This window comes from Mirounga angustirostris, unplaced genomic scaffold, assembly GCF_029215605.1.
Source record: "Mirounga angustirostris isolate CCGP_5_RB_7025 unplaced genomic scaffold, mMirAng1.0.hap1 SCAF_9, whole genome shotgun sequence".
Classification (NCBI taxonomy): domain Eukaryota; kingdom Metazoa; phylum Chordata; class Mammalia; order Carnivora; family Phocidae; genus Mirounga; species Mirounga angustirostris.
Genome location: NW_026991717.1, coordinates 130848324 through 130875584, shown reverse-complemented (window position 1 = coordinate 130875584; position 27261 = coordinate 130848324). Strand labels below are relative to the sequence as shown.

Genomic DNA, 27261 nt, shown 5'->3' with positions numbered 1-27261 from the left:
AGGGACACATCCGTTCTGAAGGAAGCCCAGGGCCCAGATGCAGCGTGAAACATTCCCCCCGCTTGTTTGAAGGGGCTGGGACGGGCAGTGAAACTGGATTCACAGAATTAGGGCTCCAGGGGGAACAAGAGGATCTTCGTTTGGGATTTTTATTTCCAAATGAAGAACAGAGCAGCAGGAAATGGAGGCCTACTCAAGCCCTCCCTCCCTTAGGCAGTTAAAACCCTGGAGGAAGATGGGTCAAGAAATAGTGCCAATGTCTTGGGCTGATTTTGTGACTCATTCTTAGGACTGATTTAGACCTTAGAGGAGAAGAGCTTTCTAAGGCTGGGCCTGCAGAGGGTGACGGGACAGCTCCACAGTCAACCTGGGCCCTCGTGGTCCATCTCTGGTCTCCACGCCCAGCGTCTGCTCCTTGCTCCTACCTGTCCCCACTGGTCTCCGCCAGCCTGTTGTTCATGATCGCGAAGGCCCCCACCCCGTCTGAGAACTCATTGTCTTGGGACAGCACGCTGGCCTGGGGCGGGCAGCCGTTGGCCGTCTCCGACAGCTGCTTCTGGAGGATGGCCAGCGAGACCTTGTTGGCGGCCAAGAAGTCCTTCATGGAGATCATCTCCCCCGAGAGCCGCCGCCCATCCGTGTCGCTGTCCATCACCCTGTCTGTGTCTATGGAGATGTTACACTGGTTCTGGACATTGCCCGGCATGATCACGTTCCTCCGTGACCGCAGGAGTCTCCTTTGGCATTGTCGGCAGCACCCCCCCTCCATTTTCCTCAGGATCCAGTTCACGGACTGTTTGATGAGGATGGAGATGACATTGAACAAGGAGTAGATGCAGCAGACGCCCATGAGGATGAACATGAAGTTGGCGAAGCGGTAGAGACCTTGGCTCTCATACTGGGCGTTCTGGCTGCTGACAAGGTCCCCGAAGCCAATGGTGCTGAAAGCCACAAAGCAGAAGTAGAGCGAGTCGAAGTAGCTCCACCCTTCGATGGAGGTGTACATGGCCGAGGCACAGCAGGAGATGAGCAAGGAGGCCACACAGAGGATCAGCATCACGTAGTACACGGAGGGCTTCCAGCCGGCCAAGCTATCCACCTCGCACCTGCCCGGGTTCTTCAGGCTCTCCTGGGGCAGGGCCCCCTGTCTCTGGAGCTGCCGCTGGTGGCACGACTTCATGATGTAGGCGATGACGGTGATCAGGCGCTCCAGGAAGAGGTTGAAGAACAAGATGGTGCTTGCACACCCAATGAGGCCATAAAAGATCAGAAAGATTTTTCCTCCTACTGTCGCTGGAGTTGTCATCCCAAACCCTGCAGGAGACAAAAATCAGAGGAGAGAAGAGTGAGGGAATGCGGTCAGGGTCTTTGTTGTGATGGCTGGCAAAGGACCCGAAGAAACAGTTTCATAAAAGCGCTCAGTCCTAGCCTTTCTAGGAACTAGGGGGAGAACTCTCACTTCCTTTTGAAGACATGAAGTGTTGTTCAGAGCTGCATTGCTGAAAGCTTGTATGGTGCCCTTGCGCAAATCAGAAAAAAGGCACGTCTTCCTCCAGGTGGATACGGGCAGCAAAAAAAAAAAAAACGGCTGGGTGATGAGAACGTGAGCTGGATTTCAGGCCTCCCTTCCGGCCTTGACTAGATGTCCTGTACAGTACACAACAGGAACAACCATACTCAGCAGACACTGTGCAGACAGACAAAGTTTCATACAGAGAAAAGGCTTACACAGACTCATCAGAATTCATTTATTGTATAAATACTTATTCAGTGCTATTCCAGGAAGTGGAATCACCTGTTTGATGAGGATGGAGATGACATTGAACAAGGAGTAGATGCAGCAGACGCCCATGTTGCATCTACTCCTTGTTCAATGTCATCTCCACCTAGTGAGGTGATTACTACATTGTGTAGGGGTTGTGCTGGAGGAAGGACAGTGTCCTGTGGGGACGGCCAAGAGGGGAACCCATCTCAGACTTGAGGTTCTGGGAAGACTAAGCAGGGATACTTGAAAGCTACAGAGGAGTTAGGCAGGCAAGGAGAGGTATGTGTGTGTGTGTGCGTGTGTGTGTGTGTGTGTGTGTGTGGTGGTGATAATAGTGTTCTAGGCAGAGAAACGGCCAATGCCAGCATCTGTAGAAATGAGAAATTTGTTCAAGATGTTCTCATCTTTTAAACAAAATTCTTCAAACATATACCTTCTATTTGGGGAGTGAAAACTGAGGTGTTGATTCTTATAGTTTGATCAAATAGAAAACGTCTCTCTTGCCTTTACCTCTTACTGTTCACAATTTCTACCTTCTTGACATTTCTACCCATGCACACAGACATGTTGCTAAGAATACCAACTCCAGGACAATAGGCATCACTAAGAACACCAAGAAAAAGAAAGGAGCAGTGATTCACTCAGTATTTCTCACTGAGGGGTGCCCAGGGTCATCCCACCCCAAGTGACATGGGATCCTTCCAAGCAAATGATTCAGTAACCATGAGAAATCTGATCTGTTTGAGGGGATGGGCATCAAAGTCTCTGAATACAAATACCATTCAAAAAATAAGTACTGAGCCTGCCTCCCTGGGTTCAGCTTTTCATTTGAATCAATTCTTCTTGTCTCCATTTTTTCTTATTATCAAGTTCAGGTTCCTAACTTGGGCCCCATCATTGGGATCTTGAGGGCTCCCCCTTATCCTCTTTCCTGATGACATCCTGCTCGTCCCCAAGCCAAAACATTTCTTTGTTGCCATAGCTGCGCATGGCTGCCTCCAGCACAGGCTGGGAAGTGGTCAGATCAGAACTTGCCATGTGTGGGCTTCTGGGGTGATGGCCTCCTGCTCTCCTCGGGCAGAGAGCCAAGGGGCCACCCTTCCCAAACACCTAGCTATGCATACTATGTTACCATCTGGTTTTCCATTTCCATTTGATTTTTCTTCTGCAGCACACAAGGGTCTACACGAGTGTAGGCTGTTAACAGCCTATAACCAGGAGACTGGAGGAAGATGGGTGAATCTAGCTTTTTAGCTGGATGGGACAGGATGATGATGTGGGAAGGAAGGGGCGAGGGGCTGGAGATACTGTCATTGGGAGTTAGAGTTATGGACCCTAATGGTAGAGAGAAAAAGAGACCCTCATCTCTTCCCTGGGAATTCCCTCAGCAACTCTTGGCACTGCAGGTTTCATTTATTAAATATCTTCATTATGTAAAGAAATACTTTGTCTTGGGGCACCTGGGGGCTCAGTCGGTTGAGCATCCGACTCTTGGTTTCAGCTCAGGTTGTGATCTCAGGGTCGTGAGATCGAGCCCTGTGTTGGGCTTCATCCTCAGTGTGGAGTCTGCTTGAAATTCTCTCTCTCCCTCTACCTCTGCTTCCACCCCACCCCACCCCCGCCGCTCTCAAATAAATAAATAAATAAATAAATCTTAAAAAAAGAGAAATACTTTGTCTTTGCTATGGTTTCTCTTGTTAGTATCTTTCATTTTAATCCCCAAGCTCAAGTTGAAACGAGGTGGTTGTAAGAGTGGAGAATTTAGAAAAAACTTACTGAGTTTAATGACTGAGCTGAGAGCAATGTCTTTCTCTCCCCGGGCCAAAGAATGCTGAGGAGTAACCAAGGTGTTGAGTAGATGTTGGGGTACCTCCTCTGGCTCAGTGAATGCCCAGAAGCAGTAAAATTTGCAAATCTTTCTGCACTAAGAAATGAACAATGAAAGCTGGAGCCCCTGCCCCAAAGCTGTAGGACCAGATGGGTCTTAGGGCTCTCTTCATTGGAGACAGAACCGAGGCAACAAGCAGAAAAAAAAAGAAACATTTATCCAGGACCTTTTATTGGCCCAACAATATTCCAGAAACTGGATAAAGGCATTGAAAATGGGGAAAGCCCAGAAATAACAAGGGAGGGGGAGGGGGATGGGGAGGTTCTTGCCAACAATCTGAGGAGAACTTTCTCATGTAGCACAGGATTTAAATGGGCAAATTTTTGCTTCTCCAAAGTCTTCCTTTCTGATCCCAGAGGTGACTTAATCATTTTAGTCTTGGAGAATAGGGCCGTTAGGAATAGCTCTCAGCTGAAGTTGACAACAATAATTTATTAAGCACCTGTGAAGTTCAAGGGCCTTCACTAAGCGTTTGGGCCACACAATGATTAGCCGGACAAGGTCCTTGACCTCAAGGAACCTTGCATTCAGGCTGGGACAAATAAACTGCTATCTACAAAACAAGGCATAGAGAGTCAAAGGCCAAAATAAAGGCACAATGGAGTTACCCGGCTTCAGGGGCCCGAATGCCGCCTCACTTGAAATGAGTGACGTATAGATGCGTGACCAAAGCCAGCTGACAAGCTCGGTCAACGGACCTTTCCAATGAATGACACATCTAGTTGATGTGGGGACATGTCCCAGGCATTTAAAATTTCTAGATTCCATCTTATTTGGTTTTAAAACATTCAATTTGATTAAAAGAACAGAGAAGCCACGAGTTTCAATTACCTACTGTATTGGATTGGGCACCGCCATTTTTTCAATCAGCAAAAATGACAGCAAATGGCATACGTGGTAGTGAGGGGAAGCACTGGGAGGCAGCCTCCTACGGTCTGCAGGGAGAGGTGTTCCACAGCTTCTACTACTCAAAGCTTAAAAGTGTGGAAGCTCGGGGCGCCTGGGTGGCTCAGTCATTAAGCGCCTGCCTTCGGCTCAGGTCATGATTCCAGGGTCCTGGGATCGAGCCCCACATCAGGCTCCCTGCTCAGCGGGAAGCCTGCTTCTCCCTCTCCCACTCCCCCTGCTTGTGTTCCCTCTCTAGCTGTCTCTCTCTCTGTCAAATAAATAAATAAAATCTTTAAAAAAAAAAAAGTGTGGAAGCTCATAATACGGGCTTTTTCATAGAAAGCCTCCCCTTTTTTGAGCCCCATAACACTGGACATTAGGGATGCCTGGGATTGGGAATAAGAAGCCTTGGGGTCCCTCTTGGTGGAGGAAAAGAACACAAGCGTCACCAAAGATCTGCCCTCTGCTAGGTATCACTGGCTCCTTGCACTCTTGCTGGGGAGCTGGGTGTTTAGTATTAGTCCACTAGTCCCATTTGACAGATGAGAAAAAGAAGACTACAGAAGCTAAGTAACTTGCCTAGAAGTGTAAAGCCAGAATTAGAACCTCGATTTGTCTCCCAGGCCTGTGCTCTTTCCGCCTGACTGTGCGGAGTGTCAGCCATGGTCAGGTGTATGCATCAGGAGTAGAAGCCAGAGAGGGAAATTAACCAAGTGTCTGTAGTTCCATGCTTTACACAGACACCCAAACCACAGTGGCTGCCAAATCTGGTACCCAAATCAGGGGATTCGCTTGCATCAGAGCCTGAAACCCTACAATTTTCATTTACTAAAACACATGTTTCTGAATGTATGTGTGCCTCTCCCAACAAGTGATGTAATTAAGTCGGTTTTAAAAATGGGCTACACCCCATGCATTTCGGTCTCCGTGTATTTCATAGGCACACAAATGAAACTGATTGTCACAGGTGGTGCTTTTCAGTATATAATTTATTCCCTGAGCTTCAAGCCTGAGGTCATCTGATTCGGGTCCAGCCCCTGAGTCTGGGAGCACATGGGCTAGCTGACTGAGGACCAAGGGTTCATGAGTGTGGTTTGGAGTCCCAGGACTCCAAGGAAGCTTGCCCAGCAGTCTGCTTCATTCTGGCTCCCTTGAACCATTTCAGATCTGTTTCAATGTGACCCCTAGGGCAGCTCCTGGGACCAAACTAGGCTCCCTGGTGCCCTTGGGGCCAGGAATGAAGAGGCCAGAGACTGCCAGGGTCCTAGTCAACCCCAATAGAGCTTTTCTTTTAGACCATGAAGAGAGGAGAGCAGACCTGCAGTCTCCCAGCATTTTATGTATATTCTGTTGACCACCATTCTTTAAAAAAAAATTAATCAAGTTAAAACATTGAAAAGCTTTGCATGATGATATTTTCAAACATACACAAAGGTAGAGAGACTACTATAATAAACCCTCATTTCCTACTTTCAGCAATTGTCAACATCTTGCCAATCCTGGTTCTCCTATCCCACCCCACCACCTTTATTTGCTGGAGCATTTTAAAGTAAATCCCAGACATCATGCCATTTCATCCATTAAGAAGGATGCACTGGGGCACCTGCGTCTGACTCTTGATCTCAGCCCAGGTCTTGATCTCATGGTTGTGAGTTCAAGTCCCATGCTGGGGCTTGAAAAATAAATTTAAAAAATAAGGATGCATCTGTAACTGACAAGAACTTTATTTTCCCAACATAACCACATTATCACACCTAATAAAACGAACACTAATTTCTTTAAACCAAATAATGCCTTGGCCATATTCAAATTTCTCAAAAATATCTTTTTACAGATCTGTATGAATCAGAACACTGGCAAGGTCCAAGCAATATCTTTTAAGTCTCCTTTATTCATTGAGAGCCTTCCCTCCCATTTTTTATGCCATTGATTTGTTGGGTAAATGTGTCCTGTAGACTTCAATCACAATTCTTTCTAGAAACATTTTTTTAAAAGATTTTATTTCTTTATTTGAGAGAGAGAGTGAGCACAAGCGGGTGGAGGGGCAGAGGGAGAGGGAGAAGCAGACTCTCCACTGAGCAGGGAGCCCAACGTGGGGCTCGATCCCAGGACCCCAGGATCATGACCGGACTGAGCAACCCAGGTGCCCCTAGAAACATTTTTTTAAAAATGTCTATTATAAGAGTGTGTTCAGATGAAGCAGAAGATCTCAAACACTCTATGGGGACATATAAATTGGCATAAACTGTCTAGAAAGCAATTTGGAAATGTCTCAGGCATCTTAAAAATACTTGTATCTTTTTCTCTCTCTCTTTTTTTTTTAGGAATATGTCCCCAAAAAGATCAGAAATGTGACTCATTATGTACACTGATGTTCACCATGTCTTTGCTTTTAATAATGAAAATCCTCAGCAACCTAAATGTCAGATAATAGGGAAATGACTAAATAGTCATTAAATTGAAGCCATTAAAATTACATATTCAAAGAGTTTTTAATGACTAGAGAAAATGTAAAGTGGAAAAATGCAGAGCCAAAGTGTGTCTGCAGAATGACTCAAGCCTAGTGCATGGGGTATCCTCATTAAATATTTGTTGGATGAAGGAATAAACTTTCTAAAATGAATTTGTACAGATATATGTATATATATAGTAGCAGTGAAAATTTTGCTTTTGGTTGCCAGTCATAGCAAATCATAAATAGAGGTGGCTTAAACATGAAGGGGATATATTATCTCTTAGAACATGGAATTTGGAGGTAGGGTAGCCCCAGGGATTAATTGGGTGGCTAGTTGGGTGGCTTTCCAAAGGATCTACGAATCAAAAACATTTCACCTTTCTGGCTCTGGCCCTGTCAACAGGTTGGGCATTAACTCCTCACACACGAATGTCCGGAGCCAGAAAATGTTATGTTCCTGCCTTGTGTGTATCTTTCTAAGAACAGAGAATCCTTCCCAGAAACCCCCTGGCAAAATTCCCATTATACATCATTAATTATTACAAGCCCCTTTCTCAAACCAATTATCTAAAAGAGGAATGGATTTCCTCTTAGACTGGCCAGGGTTTACTGGAGTTCCTTGGGAAAGAGACGGACCCCAGGACTGACAAGGTCTGCCACAAACATATACAGAGAAAAACAACATAAAGGGAAAGAAACAAAATTTTTAATCAGGTTATTTCTAGATGGTGATAATTTGGGTGATTTAATTTTTTGTAATGCTTTATATTTTTCATTACTTTATTTTTCTTTTTTTTCTTTCTTTCATTACTTTTAAACTGAGAAAAACACGTTAAAATATTCTGGAAGCTTTCCTCAAATGGCAGACAAACACCTGCCCGAAACAATCATCCCTCTTGATTCATTCTTCTCAATACACTGAGAATCAGTTTGACTTGCATAAACTTTTCATCTTTTTGATTCAGAAATTTTAAGCCTCTTTGTGTGAGATGAAACTACATAGGGGTTTGTGGGTGTTTTTAAACAAGACCTTCCAGTTTTAATTGGGATGGAAAGAGGGCAAAAACAGACCTCATGGTGGGGCACCTGGGTGGCTCAGTCAGTTAAGCCTCCGACTCTTGGTTTCAGCTCAGATCTTGATCTCAGGATCCCTGCTCAGCGGGGAGTCTGCTTCTCTGCCTCACTCCCTTCCCCTCCCCCCACTCACCCGTGCTCTCTCACTGTCTCTAAAATAAATGAGTAAATCTTAAAAAAAAAACCCCAAAACATAAAAGAGACTCCATGGACTATTCTTATGGGGAATGTGGGGGAAGGAAATAGGGCTCCAATGATGGAAGACTTGAGGGTCAGTCTTTATGTGGATTATGGAACCACAACTGTTAGAGCCTAGAGGAACTTCACAGCTTTCTAGTCCAAGCTTTCTATGTTATAGGTGGGGAAACTGAGGCACTGAAAAGCCAGGTAATCTCGAGGGGTGGAGGCTCCCCATCCAGATTGCCCTCCTTGACTCTTATTGTCTGTGGTAAATTGTTTTTCAAAGATGATTTTGAGCAAACTGCTCCCATCCCCGTAAGAGGTGAAGCCTATTTCCCTTCCCCTTGAATCTTGGATGACCTTGAGACTTGCTCTGACCAATCATATGGGGCGGAAGTCATGCTGCACTAGTTCTAGGCTTAGACAGTAAGGAGCCTAACAGTTTTATCTTTCTCTGGACCCCTGAGTCACTGTATAAAAAGTGTGACCATTTAGCTGCAGAGAGAGTCCCAGCCCTCCCCAGCATTCCAGCCTCCTCAGATATTGGGTAAATCCATCTTGGGCATTCCAGCCCCGGTCAAGCCTGAGGTATACCAGGGGGTACCTCGTGGAGCCAGAGAGCCACTAGTTGAACCCAGCAGACCAACAGAATTGTGAGAAATGCCCATGATTGTTGTCTAAGCCATTAATTTGGGGGCAGTTTGCTACATAGTGTTGAATAAGGAAACATCTTCTCTCTGGGGCTTGCAATTTTTTCAACAGGCATCTTCTCTCCACCATTTCTGGGCTGCTCCAGCTCATCCCTTCATGCTTCGTTGATAATTGGGTATAAGGGATTTTAAAGAATGTCAAGAGGAGGTCTGCAAGGCGTTTGGAATTGAATGGAAATTCCACTTGTAAATCAAGCAAATTGTTGAGCCTGTGTGATATTAAGGAACAGACACCAGCTGAGGGCACAGGGAGGGTGGGATGAAGAGGGCATTCTACTGTTGATACATATTTGGGTCATTTCCAGCTTGGAGCTATTATGAATAGCGTTTCTACAAACACTCTGGTGCATGTCCTTTGGTGAACAAATATACACATTTCTCTTGGCTACCCACACTTAGATGTGGAAGTGAGGACTCACATGACATTATATGTTCAGCAAAGTGGATGCCCTGATTTACCCCACCCTCATCAAGGTTTGAGAGCCCCAGCTTCTTCATATTCTTGCCAATATTCATTTTAACCTTCTGGTGGGTACATAGTGGTTTTTTTTTTTTTTTTAAGATTTTATTTATTTATTTGACAGAGCACAAGTAGGCAGAGCGGCAGGCAGAGGTAGAAGGAGAAGCAGACTCCCCGTTGAGCTGGGAGCCCGACATGGGACTCAATCCCAGGACCCTGGGATCATGACCTGAGCTGAAGGCAGACACTTAGCTGACTGAGCCACCCAGGCGCCCCATAGTGGTCTTAATGAGCATTTCCTTGATGCCTATTAAGTTGAGCATCTTTTCATATGTTTTGTGGTCAGGTGGGCATCCTCTTTAGCACACCTATTCAATTACTTTACCCATTTCCTTTTTTGTTGTTGAATTCTAGGTGACACAGAAACAGTGAAGCGCTAGGCCTTGGGTGGGTTCCCAATTTGCTCAGTGAATTTACTGCCCATCTAAGCAAGGGCATTGGTTCACACAACCTGTTGGCCAACCTTATCTTGCACAGCACTCATTTCTCCAATGGAGAATTATTTCTAACATTTCTTATGCTAGCCAATATTCCCTACAGTGTAGATTTTGATAACAATATTTATAATGCTTAAGAGTGACCTCTTGAAAGTAGATTGCAGAGTAAACACTGTCATTGAAGGCTAACTGCCTCTAGGGTATAAACTGAAGTTAATTTACACAAAAGTGCACTTCCCTGTTTACTTATTTTTTTTAATTATAATTTTTTTATTCTGTTATGTTAGTCACCATACAGTACATCATTAGTTTTTGGTGTAGTGTTCCATGATTCATTGCATATAATGCTCCATGCTATATATGCCCTCCTTAATACCCATCACCATGCTCACCTCACACTTGAGTAACCCCCATACACTGGTAAATCGAAGGCAAAGGTACAAGCTAATCACTCAAAATCCTTTTTTCAAGACCTACAACTTTTAAAAGTCACTGCCCTCCTATCCCAAACACCGTTAGTTGGGTTCTGCAAGACAGAATTCTGCCAACAAACAGAAATTTCGTTTTGGCTTGATGGGATTTCACACTGCACCATGTTTGTGTTTACCATAATCTCCCTTATACAAACTAAAAAAAAAAAAAAAAAAGGCAGTCCCTACTAATGATTAAAATCAGGCTAAGAATGTCTCTCCTTGGGCCTGGTTCTTTCTTCACAAACCACCACTGGAAAACTCTCAAGAACAACTGGTGGGATGTAAAACTAGCCTTGTCTGGCCTGTCTGGGTTTTCCTCTGTAGTCCAGCAAATTGCCCTGTGGCTCCCGAGTGCCTAATAAATCAGGTCTCACAGTACAGCTTCAGTGCTCGACTGGGGGCATGGCAGGCCCTTGAGTTCCAGCCAGGCATGGGCATCCAAGCCCCGAACCCTCCCTCACCCATCTGGAAATGAGCTGGCGGGGTAGGTAGTAAGATCAGGTAAGTGAACAGACACTTACTGGATGGTCAGATGGGTAAAACCTTGTCTTAGCAACTTAGCTAAAATGGGGAGAAGATTGGACCCTGTCACTTTAGAGAAAGAAAGTACTGCATGCTAGGAATTAAAAACAAAAAACAAAAAACGAACCAACAACAACACTTCAGAGAGTGCCAGAGTGGTGATGGGGGGGCGGTTCCTTAATAGAAACTTGGGGTAACGAGAAACTGGGACAAATCAGTCCCTTAGGATGCGTGTATAGGAAGTGTGGAGGGAGAGGTGTGCATGCTGCGGGAAGAGGTGGGGTGGCCATCTGTACTTCACAGGCTGTGAAAACGTGGATGAAGCTTTATGAGTCTTCTCAAGAAAATGCTTGGGGGTGCCTGGGTGGCTCAGTTGGTTAGGCGATTGCCTTCGGCTCAGGTCATGATCCTGGAGTCCCGGGATCGAGTCCCGCGTCGGGCTCCCTGCTCGGCAGGGAGTCTGCTTCTCCCTCTGACCTTCCCCCCTCTCATGTGCTCTCTCTCTCACTCTCTCAAATAAATGAATAAATAAAATCTTAAAAAAAAAAAAGAAAAAGAAAATGCTTGAAGACAAGGGTTTATGAGGGTCAAGTGTTCACCATCAAAATTTACTTCCTCTTGGGTCGTTTCTAGATGTTGAGGAGAAAACTGTTGGAGGCAAGTGTTGATGTGACAGTCCAATCAGGCAATATACTTATTAGGTTGCACGCACTGTGCCAAGAGCGTAGGCAGGGTGGGGTGGGGGTGGGTGATTACAAGATAGTTTCTGCCCTCCAGGAGCATCAACCATGGTCCAGGAGATAAAGTACTACAACAATACACAAGAAAGAAACCTGCACTAGGTTGTTTATCAAGTCAAGTAAACTCTTTTTCTTTCTTTCTTTCTTTCTTTCTTTCTTTCTTTCTTTCTTTCTTTCTTTCTTTCTTTCTTTCTTTCTTTTTTTAAAGATTTATTTACTTGAGAGAGAGTGCACAAGAGTGCGAGTGGGGAAAGGGGCAGAGGGAGAGGGAGAGAGAGCATCTCAAACAGACTCCACGCTGAGCTTGGAGTCTGAGGCGGGGCTCGATCCCAAGACCCTGAGACCAGGGCTGCAGCCGAAATCAAGAGTTGGATGCCTAACGGACTGAACCACCCAGGCACCCGAAGTAAACTCCTTTTCTTTCTTGCCTTTTTTTTTTTTTTAAGATTTTATTTATTTATTTGAGAGAAAAGAGAGGGACAGGCAGAGGGAGAGGGAGAAGCAGACTCCCTCCTGAGAAGGGAGCCTAACATGGGCTGGATCCCAGGACCCTGAGATCATGATCCCAGCTGAAGGCAGATGCCCAACCAACTGAGCCACCCAGGCGCCCCGTAAACTCCTTTTCTGAGTCGCCTGCAAACAACATAAGAGAGAGATGGAAAACTTCTGCCAAGCTTCAGGGAAAATGGACAGTCTGATCACACCTTTATTTACAGTGTGAGAATTAACTGAGAGGTGAGTGAATAAGGTAGAAGCAAACCATGGTCACTTAGGACAAAAGTCTTGAACTTCAGTACACATGAATATTCCCAAAGGAGCTTGTTAAAAACTACAGATTTTCAGGCCTCACCCTCAGAGATTCTGATTCAGGAGCTTGAATAGAACCAGAAAACTGGCATTTTAAATTAGTTCCCATAGTGATTCTGGTACAAGGACCACAGGGAGTACTCAGGGAGATACCACTAGCTGGAGTCAGGGCACAGGGGTGGGAGGATCAGACAGAAAGGTCATGTCTGCTTGGGTAAGATTCTAAAGTAGGTTCCCACCAAAACCAGTGAAGGGTGTGATACTTCCGGGATCCTAGAGGCAAAGGCAACCTTAATTTCTTTGGTGTATCAATATATGATGCAGAAAACATTCAGATGGTACATTATATCTGAACGAGCTATCTTCGGAAGTTCTGGAATAACTGTGGGGCCAGGACAGCAGCAGACATGAGACAGCGGCTCCCCTTCCTTTGCATTGGTAGGACTTCCAAAGTAGTCAAGGACTTCCTACTGCCTCCATTACCTACGGCAACAAAGACAATGAAGAGAAGGAAGTGGTACTTCCTTCCCAGCCAATCCATTTTCTGGGATGGAACCAGGTGGGTGCTGTTCTTGGTTTATTTTTGTAAAATGAGGTTTGTTGATTGTTTGGGTTGTGGGGGAGGAGGGAGATGCAGGAGCACAACTGAGGGCTGAGGTGGGCACTGGTTCTAAATCAGCTTTCTGCGTGGGCATTTGCTCAGCACCTGCTGCCATGGTAGCCCCCCCTTGGGAAAGAAATAGACCCAGATTCCGTGTTCTAGGCAGCGCTTCTTGACCGTAGTACCTGAATCATTGGTTCCAGAACTACCCAAGGAGCTTGTTAGATATGGATCCTTGAGCCTTCCCTACTGGATCAGCATCTCTGGGGCTGGGCCCAGTTCCAGGCCTGGATATTAATGATTACCCTAGAGCTGGAGAATCACAGTTTCTAGAGTTTTCCATTCAAGACAGGAGTGCTCAGTGATGTAATAGACCAAAGGAGGGTTGGCAATAACTTCCTACTTTTAGGAATTTGATAACTGCACTCATTATTTGCAGTTATGTAGTTCATACCTTCACCATCTGGTGGTGAGAAAAGCAATGGAAATACTGATTTGGGGAATTTCCTCCTTTGTTCTGTGATCTACGGGTTCATGAGTTCTCTGGGTCCTTAAGCACAAGGCCATTTGACTGTTTATTCCAGCTCCTGGAGCTGGCAGATCAGTGACAAGAGGATGAAGATGATGTTGGTGGTTTAGATGGATGGAGCACTCATTCTGAGCCAGACGCTATGCTTAGTGCTTTACACGAACTCACTTCTTCAATCCTCATACCAGCCTTGCAAAGTGGGAATATCATGTCCCCCCTCTTGTACCTGAGAACCTGAAGCACATAGAGATGACAAAACTTGCTCGGAGTCACAGAGCTAGCTAGTTAGGGGCCTGGGCTCTCGTCCAGACTCTTAATAACCTAAGCTATTGTGATGGGCACAACTTATTCGGTTGTCCCTTTGGTAGAACGAGGATAAGGTGGCCCAGATGAACTCTAGGGACGGTCGGATTCCAGTATTCTGTGACTCGGGTGTGCAGGGCATGAATCCCATCAGCCCAGGACTCTGGGGAGAGCTCACCTTGTGTATCCGAGGCTCTCCTTCTACGGGCCAGGCAGATGACACGATAGGCCACATGAGAAACATTTCTATCTGTAACATTTCTCAATTGCAAAGATGTAACAGGCTGATTCAAAGCATCTCGCAAAGCAGCCCGATGGCTGAAGGGAAATGGCATTTTCACTGTATGCGGTGCTATTTTTCTGTGATGGTTACTGCTGTGGACGCAGAAGTTCAGAGTTCTTACAGTCCCGGATATCTTTGGAATTTGCTATTTTTCAGGTCATCATTCCTCTCTCATTTTTTAACAGTAAAGCATCCTTGACAAAAGATGGTATCATAGGTAGTAAAGATTAAACTATTTTTCAGGTAATTTCTGAAGTGGGGGAAGTTTCTAGACTCCTGAGCAATAAGTCACTTACAGGTCAAAAATGAATTACTGCTCTCCTGCCCATAAAAGCTGAAAACCGGGCTGTGAGACATAAGGATTCTTTAAATCATTTGCATTATTACGAGTCACAGTAATTTCCGTGCTCAGAAGGTGACAGAAATTAGCCTCCCAGGAATCAGAAGAACGTCAGCGCCTGCAGAGGAATTTGACGAATTTTGCTTCCTTGGGAGAGAACACTGAGTCATGGGGGGGCTTTAGCTCAGGGTTTGATGCTTTCTCCAGCCCTTTTCCTCCTCGCCAACACAGAGCTAGTATGATGGAATCGATGCTGTCATTAGTTCTGACTTTGCCCGCATTTGAAAGGGGGGGAATCATTTGATTTACTTCTCTCGGGGAGGCGTCCCCGTTCCAGTGGTTCTTAACTTGTACAGTAGGAAACTGCTCCTTCAAAGCAAGCACCTGTAGTTAGATTCTCTCTCGAACAAAACTGCCCTGCCCCAGGGGCACCTGGGTGGCTCAATCGTTAAGCATCTGCCTTCGGCTCAGGTCATGATCCCAGGGTCCTGGGATCGAGTCCCACATCGGGCTCCCTGCTCAGCGGGAGGCCTGCTTCTCCCTCTCCCACTCCCCCTGCTGTGTTCCCTCTCTCGCTGTGTCTCTCTCTGTCAAATAAATAAATAAAATCTTCAAAAAAACAAAACAAAACAAAAAAAACTGCCCTGCCCCAGACTCTGAAGAAATGGTTCAGTTAAGTAGAATGTCCCTACAAGGCAGGGCTTTTCTTCAACACGAATTAGAAGGTCTGGCTCCGGGACCTGTTGAAGAGTTGCAAAAAAAATCTTCATTTTGATGGGCATCTGGGTGAAACACAAGTCAATCGGAGCGCCTTTTCGAATTTCTTGCTGCAGATGAGAGGGATGTCAGGCTCCTGTGGACGAGGGGCAGATGGTATTCACAATGGACAAAGCTCCCCTCTTCTGCTTGACCCGGGAGGCTCCCAGGCCGCCTTCCCAACACCCTCTCTCTCCCCGCCAGCAGCTTTATAGCTCCCTGGTGGGATCCTGGTGTTTCCAGAAATCCAGTTTGAAAGCCAAAGACCTCGAGAATCTTGGTGGCTCTCTCATCTGTTATGGTTTTACTAGGATGTATGAAGCAACAACAATGAAGCATGGCCTGGGCATAAGAAATCATACATGACTTAAGAAATAAATGTGTCTTTGTAATACCATAACATACTCTCCCCAGTCTATAATTCTTCATGAAATTATAAACTCATGAAATTTCCTATGTGTTATGGACTGACTGTTCAGGAACTCGCCAATTCATACGTTGAAACCCTATTCCCCAGGGCAATGTATTAGGAGGTGGGGCTTTGGGGAGGTAAACGGATTAGAAGTCAGCAGTCTGCAAACCGGAAGGGGGCTCCAGAGCCCGGCCTGATCTCAGACTTCCCACCTCCAAAACTGTGCAAAATAAACTTCTACTGATTATTAGTCACCCAGCCTATGGTACTCGTTACAGCAGCCTAGGACAGTATGTTACTATTGTACCATTATGCACTTTGCATTACCTAGAATCTCCTAGAAACATCTGGCAAACATCCTCATATTTGCTCTGAACATCAGCTCTAGCCCTAGGGAACCAAAGCTCCCTACAGAAAATGAAGTTTTTCTTTCCTTTTCTTCCTTCTTTCATTCTCTTCTGGCCTCCTTCTTCCCTTCCCTTCTTCCATCTCTTTAAAACTCTTTGGAGACATATGACTCACACCTCATTCTTTTTAGAGGCACCTTCTTGGCTGTATCTAAATGAATCACTGCTCTGTAACAAACTATTTTTTGAGGGGGCTCTATTGAGGCCTTTTCTTAAAAACATTTAGTTTTGATATTATTAGTTCCAAAAAGCAGTGATAACTTCCTTTTGCCCAAAGCTGGTAGAGAATGCATTTCAGAAAGCATTGCGGTGCTTGCGGCACAAATAGAATTGATATAATAATTTAACCGCCAGAGGAAATGTTTGAAAATGGTATTTTAGCTAGTCATGGGGAGAGAGAGGGCTGATTCATTAGGATTTATTTTTCCATTGAGGGAACACACACCGAAGACAGACACCACCCATGAACTCAGGCTGTCAGCCCAAACACGAGGGTCTTCTTAGTAAGTTAAGAAATGGAAGTGTGAAGAGTCAGACAGCAAGTCTGAGATGCCCAGTGTAAACCGGAATTCGGGTTCACCCCGAATCTGCTGGGCTTCTTGTCAACCGCACTGTTAATGCCGAGCGGTAGCAGAGCTGGTGGCAAAAACATAAGGCTGGAAAAGGACCACGTCATCGTTGTCCACGGGGGAATGGCAAGAGGAACGAGCAGGGCACATTCAGACAGAAGGCACTGAAGAGAACAGTTTAAAGCCTGAACTTTATCTCAGTGACTCTCCTATCTGGGTGTACGCTCAGTTGAGGCTTTTGGGAGGTAATGCCAAAGGATTTTCTTCTGATGACATCATTTCTAGTTTAGGCAAAACAGGCTCTACAAGAAACATTGACCTAATTTGTCCCTTTGCCCCTTAAAATGGTTTTTTTTTTTTTTCTTCCCTCCACCTTTCCTCTTCTCTACAAGTATCTGAAGGGTTCCTTCTCCTTGACAGGTTGTCTGTGTTCTTCATCTCTGCTTCTTGAACAAACATTTACTGATAGTATTGATCATGCGCCAGACACTCAGCTACTTGTTATCTGTAAATAAGACATCAGCTCCCAGTTTCCTGCAACTATGTTTCTTCCAGAAGTTATGCTTTCTTTCTTCACCATCTTCTGTTTTGTTGCCATTTTTTCACATGCTTATTGGCCTTTTATATTTCTTCATTTGTAAATTCCTATTCACGCTTAGTCTGTTTTCCTGTTAGGATATTTGTTCTTTTTCCTATTGATTCCTAAGAGCTCTTCAAATATTTTTAGAAAATTAACTTGCCACCCTTTATATATGTTGAAATATTTTTCCCAATGTATGTCTGTCTTTTATTTTTATATAAATGTTTTGTCCCTTTGCCGAAGTTTAATTTTTATGTAGGAAAAGCCCTCAGTTTCCATTTTCTTTTGTGGCTTTTGTCTTTGGGAGTCATGGATGGAAAAGTCCTCCAGGAACATACCAGTATTCACTTATGGTTCTAATTTTTAAAAGCAATTTAATAATTAATTCCTCTCCAAGTGCCAGTATCTATCTAAAATTTTTAAAATAGTTTTTCTCAGCACCATTTTTAATGAAAATTTTTATTGAGATAATTGCAGATTTATAAGCAATTGTAAGAAATAATACAGAGATAGTCTGCTTATACTTTCTCCAGGTTTTCCCCAAGGCTAATGTTTTGCAAAACTACAGTGTAATATCACGAGCAGGACACTGATATTGATTCAATCCACTTATCTTTCCCCTCCCCCCAATCACTTGTACGTGTGTGTGTGTGTGTGTGTTCTTTTTTTTTTAAGATTTATTTATTTATTTGTCGGGGTGGTGGGGAGAGCGAGAGCACAAGCAGGGGGAGTGGCAGAGGGAGAGGGAGAAAAAGGTTCCCCGCTGATCAGGGAGCCCGATTTAGGACTCGATCCCAGGACCCTGGGATCATGACCTGAGCCGAAAGCAGACGGTTAACCGACTGAGCCACCCAGGCATCCCGTGTGTGTTCAAGTCTATAAAATTTTGTCCTGTGTGTAGGCTGTTCAGCACCATTTTTAAATAGTCTATTCTTTCTGTACTCTTGATATGCCACTTTTACCCGAGACAAATTTTTTTTATTAATTTTATTTTATTATGTTAGTCACCATCATTAGTTTGTTTTTTTTTTTAAGATTTTATTTATTTATTTGACAGAGAGAGACACAGCGAGAGAGGGAACACAAGCAGGGGGAGTGGGAGAGGGAGAAGCAGGCTTCCCGCGGAGCAGAGAGCCCGATGCGGGGCTCGATCCCAGGACCCTGGGATCATGACCTGAGCCGAAGGCAGATGCTTAACGACTGAGCCACCCAGGTGCCCCACCATCATTAGTTTTAGATGAAGTGTTCCATGATTCATTGTTTGCGTATAACACCCAGTGCTCCATGCAATACGTGCCCTCCTTAATACCCATCACCAGGCTAACCCGTCCCTCCACCCCCTCCCCTCTAGAACCCTCAGTTTGTTTCTCAGAGTCCATAGTCTCTCATGGTTCGCCAAGACAAATTTCTTACATTTGGTTCTGGATTCTGTATTATGTCCCATCAATCTGTCTGTCCATGCTGGGACTGGTACCAAAAATCTCAACAGTTCTCTTTGAATATCCGTGATGACTCCTCTGTCTGTCTTCTCCCCTCTCATCTTCCTGCTCCTTTCTCCTTTTTCTTTTCAAAACTGCCCCGCTTATTTTTATGCTCCAATTTTCCTGATGAGCTTTAGAGTCATTTGGTTAAGTTCCAGAAAAGATTTTTGGATTCTGATTGGAGTCGCCTTATATTTAGAGACTCATTTGTGGAGAAATGACATCCTTACCAAATTGAGTTTTTTTCACCAGGAACACAGTGTATCTCTCTCTGTTTATAGAAATCTTTTTAAAAAATGAGCCTTAGTAGAATTTTGTCCTTGCTTCATATGAATCCTGTCCAAATCTTGTCACACTGATTCCTGCTTCATAGCTCTCTGACCATGCTATGAATGAGCCTTTCCCTCTACCACATATATTTTTTTTTCCCCAAAGATTTTATTTATTTATTTGAGAGCATGCACAAGCCGGGGGAGGGGCAGAGAGAGAGGGAGGAGCAGACTCGCCACTGAGCAGGGAGCCGGATATGGGACTCTGTGGAACTCGGTGAAACTCAATCCCAGGACCCTGGGATCATGACCTGAGCTGAAGGCAGACGCTTAACCAACTGAGCCACCCACATGCCCTGGTTGTGTGTTTTCTTAGTGATTTTTAAATTATGATAAAACATATATAACATAAAATTTGCCATCTTAACCATTTTAAAGCATATAAGTCGGTAGTATTAAATCCACTTGCAGTGTTGGACAACCGTCCCCATGACCTATTCCCAGGACTTTGGCATCATCCCAAAGAGGAACTCTTACCCACGGAGCAGTAAGTCCCTGGTCTCCCTTCCTCCCAAGCCCCTGGCCACCTCTATTCCACTTTCTGTCTCTGTGACTGTGGAATCGGACGGTATTTGTCCCTTTGTGTCTGGCTTCTTGCGCTTAGCATCACGTTCTCAAGGTTCATCTGTGTGGTACCGTGTGCCAGCACCTCGTTCCTTTCTATGGCTGCATCATAGTCTGCGTGTATGTTTAAGCCACATGTCATTCATCCATTCATCATCAGCAGACATTTGGGTTGTTTCTTTTAGCTATGGTGAGTGATGCTACACACATTGGTGTACGAGTATCTGTTTGAGTCTTTGCTTTCAATTCTTTTGGATATATACCCAAAAAGAAAACATATTTCACTTCTTACTATTAGTGGTATACAACAAGAGGAAGGTATTACCTTTTTTTTTTTTTAGAGAGAGAGAGCGGGGGGAGGGGGAGGGGCAGAGGGGGGGAGAGAGAGAGAGAGAGAATCCCAAGCAGGTTTCATGCCCAGCATGGGGCCCTATGCGGGGCTCGATTTCACGACCCCGAGATCATGACCTGAGCTGAAATCAAAAGTCAGACACTTAACCCACTGAGCCACCCAGGCGCCCCTTACATTTCTAATTAGAAAAAAAATATTACTATCCCCCTCCCCAATAAAAACCCCCAAACAAAACCAAAATATTTGTACTCATCCTTCAAGGCCCTGGCCAAAGGCCTTTCTTCCTTCTGTCAGGCCCTGACCTCCCTGACCTCACGGTGACAATTATTGATGAACTCTTGTCCATTCCTAGACCATGAGCTCAGCATACCCCAGATAGCCAAAACTTTAAAATTTAATTGTTAAAAAAAAAACAACAACACAACAATTCTCTGTTTGTGCTTTTGAATGTTCTGGACGGGTTTCTTTGCAAAGGCAAAAGGGACTGGTCAGAGGAGATGCAATAGAGAGATTCTGCCAACCTTGCCCAAGTGCTTCAGGGCTCAAGAGGCAGAAGAATCTATGTGAAGTGGCAGGTTGTCCCATCAATGTCTAGGTATTTGTCCTAGACCTGGCAGCTGACTTAGAACATACTGTATGTCTCTTCTGCTTTCCTCACAGATAATTTCTCTTTCTAAGGTGGGTGTTCTTGTTGTACCCTGGCCTGAAGGCCTGGGTTGGGTTCCTTATCAGCAGTTCTTGTATCCTGTTGGTGTTAAGCTCCTTAAAAGCAATCTTGTCCTGTAATTCCCTATACACGCATGTGCGCACACACGATAGCTAAGAGGACCAAGTCAGGAATCAGACTGTCTGGGTCAGATCTGAGCCCCAGCACCTTCCCAAGGACACTCAGCAAAAAAGGGCTGCAGGGAGGATGTGAGCCCAAGCAGGTTTTGATCATTGCCTTGACCTGGACCAAATTACTGACCCTATATTCTCAAGTGTCTTCATTTGTGAAACAGGATAATAGCAGTACTTTCCTCATAGGATTTTTGTGAGGATTGAATGATCTAACATGGGGAGGTGCTAGAACAATGCCTTAGAGTTGAGGAGCTAATCCTTGAAAAGGGGCAGCTGTCACATGTCTGTGTGGCCTGGAGCACTGTGCCTTACGCACGGGGTTGGCTAAGTAACACTTTCTGTGAACTTGCGCTTTCATTGTGCATCTTGGGAAAATTCCTTACATTATCACAATGGCCTGATCGCATGGAACACACCACACCCTGCCCTCCTGCCCTCACCATGACACCTGGAATGGCATTTCCCTTTGTATTTGACAAGGGCCAGCCCCTAACGACAGACAGCATGCAGTGACCCCATGTGTCCACTGACTGGCTGTGCATATGGCCCTGGAAGCAGCAGGTGCCTGGAAGGAGAGGAGGGCCAGGCACGGAGTCCTCGGGCTCCATTTCTGATCCCTAATCTGAGCAGAGAGGCCCTGGCTCTGCTGGCTGAGGGGTCTGGGAGCTCCCACATATGCACTCCTCCAGCGAGGGGCCCACTGACTCCCACAGGCCCAGCTGGAACAGCTCCAATGTCAAGTGCTCAGAGAGGCCTGTCCCAGTCTGTGGTTATCTTGCATATTGGGCCGTTTCCACGTCACCCCCAATAGAACATAAGCTTCCTGAGGGCAAGGACCTTGTCTGTTACGTTCACTGCTCTATCCTCAGCACCTAGCCCAGAGCAGGCATGCAGTAGATGTTTGCTGAATACTTGGAAAGAAAGAAGGTAGGAAGGCAGGCAGGCAGGAAAATCACCTCCTTCTTCTTCCACGCCGCCTACTCACTTACTCCTGCCTCAAACACTGCCTCTGAGAAGTCTTCCCTGATTCTCCAACCCCCCAGAGAAGTACTACCACGGCACAGGGCTCTGGTCTATATTCTTACAGAGCGAACAGCCTGAATTTCTCCATGTACCCAGCCTTTCCTTACCCATAGTCTTATTTTTCTTTTCTCTAGTTGCTGAGAGCCATGAAAATAAGACTGTCAACTATTCAAAAGCGGAACTGTGCCCATGTTGGAGTTATATCCTTGCCCCACTGGCCCCCAGCGGCCAGCCCAGCTCTGGCCACATTTACAGGTCAAGGCGTGGGTCAAGCCTTGAATGCTTCCTTTTAAGAACCTGGTCTTAGGGGCGCCTGGGTGGCTCAGTCGTTAAGCGTCTGCCTTCGGCTCAGGTCATGATCCCAGGGTCCTGGGATCGAGCCCCACATCGAGCCCCACAATCGAGCCCCACATCGAGCCCCACAATCGAGCCCCACATCGAGCCCCACATCGGGCTCCCTGCTCTGTGGGAAGCCTGCTTCTCCCTCTCCCACTCCCCCTGCTTGTGTTCCCTCTCTCGCTGTCTCTCTCTCTGTCAAATAAATAAATAAAATCTTTAAAAAAGAAAAAAAAGAACCTGGTCTTAGCCTGCTTTCCTCCGCGCGCCACCCCCCACCATCAGTGACAGATAATAAACAAATAATCTTTGTTCTTCCATTTCTTTCCCTGATAAACACCAGCTGAGAAGGCATGTTGGCGGGGGCAGATGGAATACTTTCAACCCTGGTATCTTAGCACAGCCCCTCAAGGGAGGCCCCTGGTGCTCCAGGCCACCTTCTCTCTGGGCCACTTACAGGTCTGCTCTGTCTGTGGCCGGTTACCTCCCTCCTGCCCTGCGGTCATCCTGAAGGCTTGTGCATCTCAGACCAGGGCATGGGACCAATCCTCACTAGAGGCTCTCCCAGGAAGGGGGTTAGTTTATCACTATTCCCATCTGATCCCTAGCAAAAATAAATGACATTTTTCTTGGTTACAGTAAAACTGGATCCTAAGACAGGGTAAGTCTAATGGGATAAAAAGATCCAGCACAAACCTAGCAGCCTGTTTATCGACTCTAGTTCAATTAATATTCTGGTTAACTGGGAATTACGATAGTAGATACACATGTGCACATATCAAAGTTCATCAAAATGTGTTTATCACACAAATTCTGCCAGATTATATTTAAAACTATCTTTGAGGGTACAGATGGTATTTCAGATTATTGCAGTATATCATCAGAATCACCAAAATGAGCACAAATTCTTTTGAAATAGCACCGATGGGAGTGTCTAATTATGTGAGATTTTTCACTGCTTGATATCTAATAAATGTGTTTCTCTACATTTATTTGTACACAGAATAAACTCTAGTGTATCCAGAATCCAAACATACTCATTCTACAACAAGCAAAGGCACAACAGCTGGACTGGAGTGAGATAGAGCCGACTGGAAAGATGCCCCCAGGATGCATGGGCAGGGCTGCAAGGATCCCACAGGGGGATTGAGGGGAGGGGGAAAGTCCTGCACTGTGAGGCAATGGACTCACCTCCCCCCTCTGCCACTCATGTGTGGGTGACCCTGGCTGCGGTTTTTAACCCCTCTGTGCCTCAGTCTCCTCCTCTGTAAGATGGGATGATGATAATAATACTTACCCCACAAGACTGCTGGTCAGACTTCATTAAATGAAGTGTACAAGGCACCCACCAGCCTCCCATAGGTTTCTCCCTGACATTCCCTGAATATTTTCATCCCTGGCTCACGGTCACCAATCTCACTATGTCACAATTCTTGATGGTTTCAGTATTCATATAGAATAGATGCTCCCTACAACACTCTGGTGTGGCCTCTCTTGCCCCAGGCCTCCCCCTTTGGCATATTAAGTCACTTTCTTCATTTGGTTTCTAAGACATGAGTCTTCTGGTTGTCTTCCTAACTCAGTGGTTTCTCCTTCCCAGTCTTCTTTTCTGGCTCTGCTTCATCTTTCTCTTTTAAGTGTCAGAGTGCCCCAGGCCTTAGCCCTTGGGGCTCTTCTCCACTCTGCATTCATTCTCTTGATGAGTTCATCATAGGTGTCACAATTTTAAGTTCCATCTAAATGCTGATGTCTCTTAGGTGATATCTCTAGTTTGAGCCTTTCTCTAGAACTCTAGACCCACATATCCAGCTGCCTGTTTTATGTGGATATGCAATAGTGATCTCCCAAATTGACAAATTCAAAATGGAGTTCCTGACCTTCCCCTCCAATATGGCCCACCCACACTCCTCCCTATTACAATAAAGAGTAACCATATCCTTCCAGTTGCTCAGGCCCAGAACAGTCACCCTGGACTCCTTTCTTCCTCCGACACCTCCCATCCAATCTGTCAAGAAATCTTGTTGAGGGCACCTGGGTGGCTCAGATGGTTAAGCGTCTGCCTTCGGCTCAGGTCATGATCTCAGGGTCCTGGGATCGAGTCCCGCATCGGGCTCCCTGCTCCTCGGGAGCCTGCTTCTCCCTCTGCCTCTCTCTCTCTCTCTGTCTGTCATGAATAAATAAATAAAATCTTTAAAAAAAAAAGAAAAGAAATCTTGTTGATTCTGCCTTCCAAAATAGAGTCAGAATCCAATTATTTCTCATCCCCTTCCTGCCACTGCCCTGGTCCAAGACATTATCTCTTCCCCAGATTCTTGTAGTAGCCTCCAGACTGGTCTCCCTATTGCTTATCCATCCTGCAGCGCCAGAGCCACCCTTCTGAAACATGCCACATACCCTAGGGCCCTAAACCCTCCAGTGGCCCCCCATTTACCTGGGATGAAAACCAAAGTCCGTACAAGAACCTACAAAGCAGACTCAACTTGCCTCCTCCCCAATCCCACCTCTGACTTCTCCAACCCCCCACCGCCCCCTCCCTCTGCTCCAGCCACAGTGGCTTTCCTGTTGCTCCTTCTACAGCCCAAATCCACTCCTGCACCTCTTGCCCCCTCTGTTTTTCCCCTACATAGCTGCAAGATTCACCCCTTCAGCTCTTGCAGGTCTTTGTTCAAGTGCCAACCACTCTATTCTCGTGATAACCCCTTCCCAGGACTCCCATCCCTCCTTCCTTCTTAATTGTTACATAGCATTTATCACCATGTAATATATTGTGTGTTTTACATTTTTCTTTGTTGTCAATCTCTCCCCATTAGAATGCTAGTTCCATGAAGACAGGATTTGTATTTGAATTATTCTGATAAAAAACACGTAACATGAAATCTACCATCTTAAAAAACCTTTAAGTGTATCGTGCAGTGTTAACTATGTGCACATCATTGTACAGCAGATCCTTAGAGCCTTTTCAACTTGCATCACCAACTCTATACCCATTGAAGAGCCACTGCCCATTTCCCCTTTCCCCCCACTAGTCCCTGGCAACCACTATTCTACTTTCTGCTTCTAGGAATTTGACTACTTTAGATACCTCATGTAAGTGGAGTCATCCAGTATTCATATTCTTGTGGTTGGCTTATTTCACTTAGCATAATGTCCTCAAGTTTCATCCATGTAGCATATGACAGGATTTCCTTCATTTTTAAGCCTGAATAATATTCCACTATATGGATATACCATATTTTCTTTATCCAGTCATCCACCAATGGACATTTAGGCTGCTATTGTGAATAATGCTTCTTTGAACACAGGAGTGCAAAATCTCTCTGCGATACTGACTTTTTGCATAAATTCCCAGAAGTAGGATTGCCAAATCTTATGGTAGTCCTAGAGGACAGGGATTTTTGCCTATCTTGTTCATTGCTATATCCCCAGGGCCTAGGACGATGCCTGAAACACAGTAGGTGCTCAATAAATGCAATCATTTTGTCTGCAGCACTGTACATAGCCTGATTACGTTCAACTCCTCCAGTACACCTTTTGCAATCATTCCCACAGTAAGATTTCCAATGCAACCTCTTGCAGGGGAAGGGTTTGCTAAGTGACTTAATAGGGTGAGCAAGTGTGCAAGGGAAAATAATGAAATTAGCTAAGAGAATAAGTGATTTTCAAATATCCTCAAACTAGAAACAACCGTTTATGTGAAGAGTTAAAATTTTTGTGTAAGCTCTCCTTATTGGTGACTCTGGCAGTTCTGAACATTTGGATGGTCCTATTCACCCTTTTTGTTATTATGGCCATCAGCACAACAACAGCTGAACAGGGATGACCAAGAACCAGACTGTAGGCTGGGCTAGGGTAGTGGAGCCTTGTGAGCATGGCACTGTGGGTAGGAGAGCATGGCGGTGTGGGTAGGGGGGCAAGCACAGCGGGTAGGAGAGCAGGTATTGTGCGTGGAAGAGAGAGCATTGTGAGTAGGAGAGCACAGCATTGTGGGTAGAACATGGCCACTGTGGTAGGAAAGCCCACCTGCAATGTTGGTAGAGATCACTCCATACTATTGGCAGAGTCAGAAGATGCCCATGGTTTCAGGCCAAACCAAAGAAAACACGAGCCACCTAATTATATAGCCAGGCAGAAGCGAAGTACAAGAGTCCTGACAGAAGTCAGGGTGCAGGGTCAAATCAGAGATGAGGGACCCGGCAGAGGCCAGCATCCAATTGGAACTAGCCACATGAAGCGGCAGGGTCCATGTGGGGACCCATCCACTTTCATCTGTGCCCCTGGGACAGAGGCCATCTGCCCTCACTCTCAGCACCTTCCTTGCTGGACAGATAAAGGCTACCTGGTGTCACTGCTCTTGGGAGAAAGGCTGGGCACACGGGGTGTGTGGCTGGGGCCGCCTCGCCTGAAGAGAGCCCCCTGCCTCTGAGTCTTCCTCACAGCTCAGAGGCCTGCAGGCTGCAGCCCTGTTGCCTCCCAGGATTCCCCTTTCGGTTCTGATGGCGTCGGATGGAGGACCTTAGGGAGACAGGAACTTTATACCACAGTATTCCCTGCACACGGGCTGCGTGCCAGGCAACGTGCTTCACGCTGACGTCATGAAGAAGTAAGCATGGATCCTGCCTGCAGGTGCTGTGGGGGAGGTGGAACCACATCAAGCAGGGGTGCGTGATGAAGATGATGATGACGACGATCATGATGGTGGCCGCAATAGTTAGCATCTATCAAACTCGAGGTGCCAGGCTCGGTGCTCTGGGCTTTACGAGGATCATTTTATTTAATTTTAGGAGCCTGTGAGGTAGGTAGAGCTCCTGGGATTATTATTCCCATTTTACACAGGGGACATACGGAAGTAAACTGCCCAGAGTCCCACAGCTGGTAAGAGACCGAGCCAGTCTGAGACACACAGCCTTCCTGACTCCAAAGTCGGTGCACTAGTCACTCAGCCCTGCGGACTCTTGAGGTGCTGGGGGTACAGTGGAGGGGGGCACCTAGCTCTGACTGCGCTCAGGGGCAGGCCAGGGGAGGCTGGTCAGGCTCGTCAGAGAAGGTGGGAGGTGGCTGATGCCTGAGCCGAGCTGTCCAGTAAGACGTGACGGGTGA

At 45.8% G+C, this 27261-nt stretch overlaps 1 protein-coding gene across 1 annotated transcript in view; it reads right to left on the bottom strand.

Moving 5' to 3' along the window:
- Positions 1-412: 412 nt before the first annotated feature.
- The window catches only part of KCNK13 (potassium two pore domain channel subfamily K member 13), a 100497-nt gene continuing 73648 nt past the window's right edge, over positions 413-27261 (bottom strand). The window contains exon 2 of the mRNA XM_045901816.2: positions 413-1314. Within this exon, the coding sequence (XP_045757772.1) occupies positions 422-1314 (893 nt within the window). The 3' untranslated portion in view covers positions 413-421. The remainder of the gene's footprint in view (positions 1315-27261) is intronic.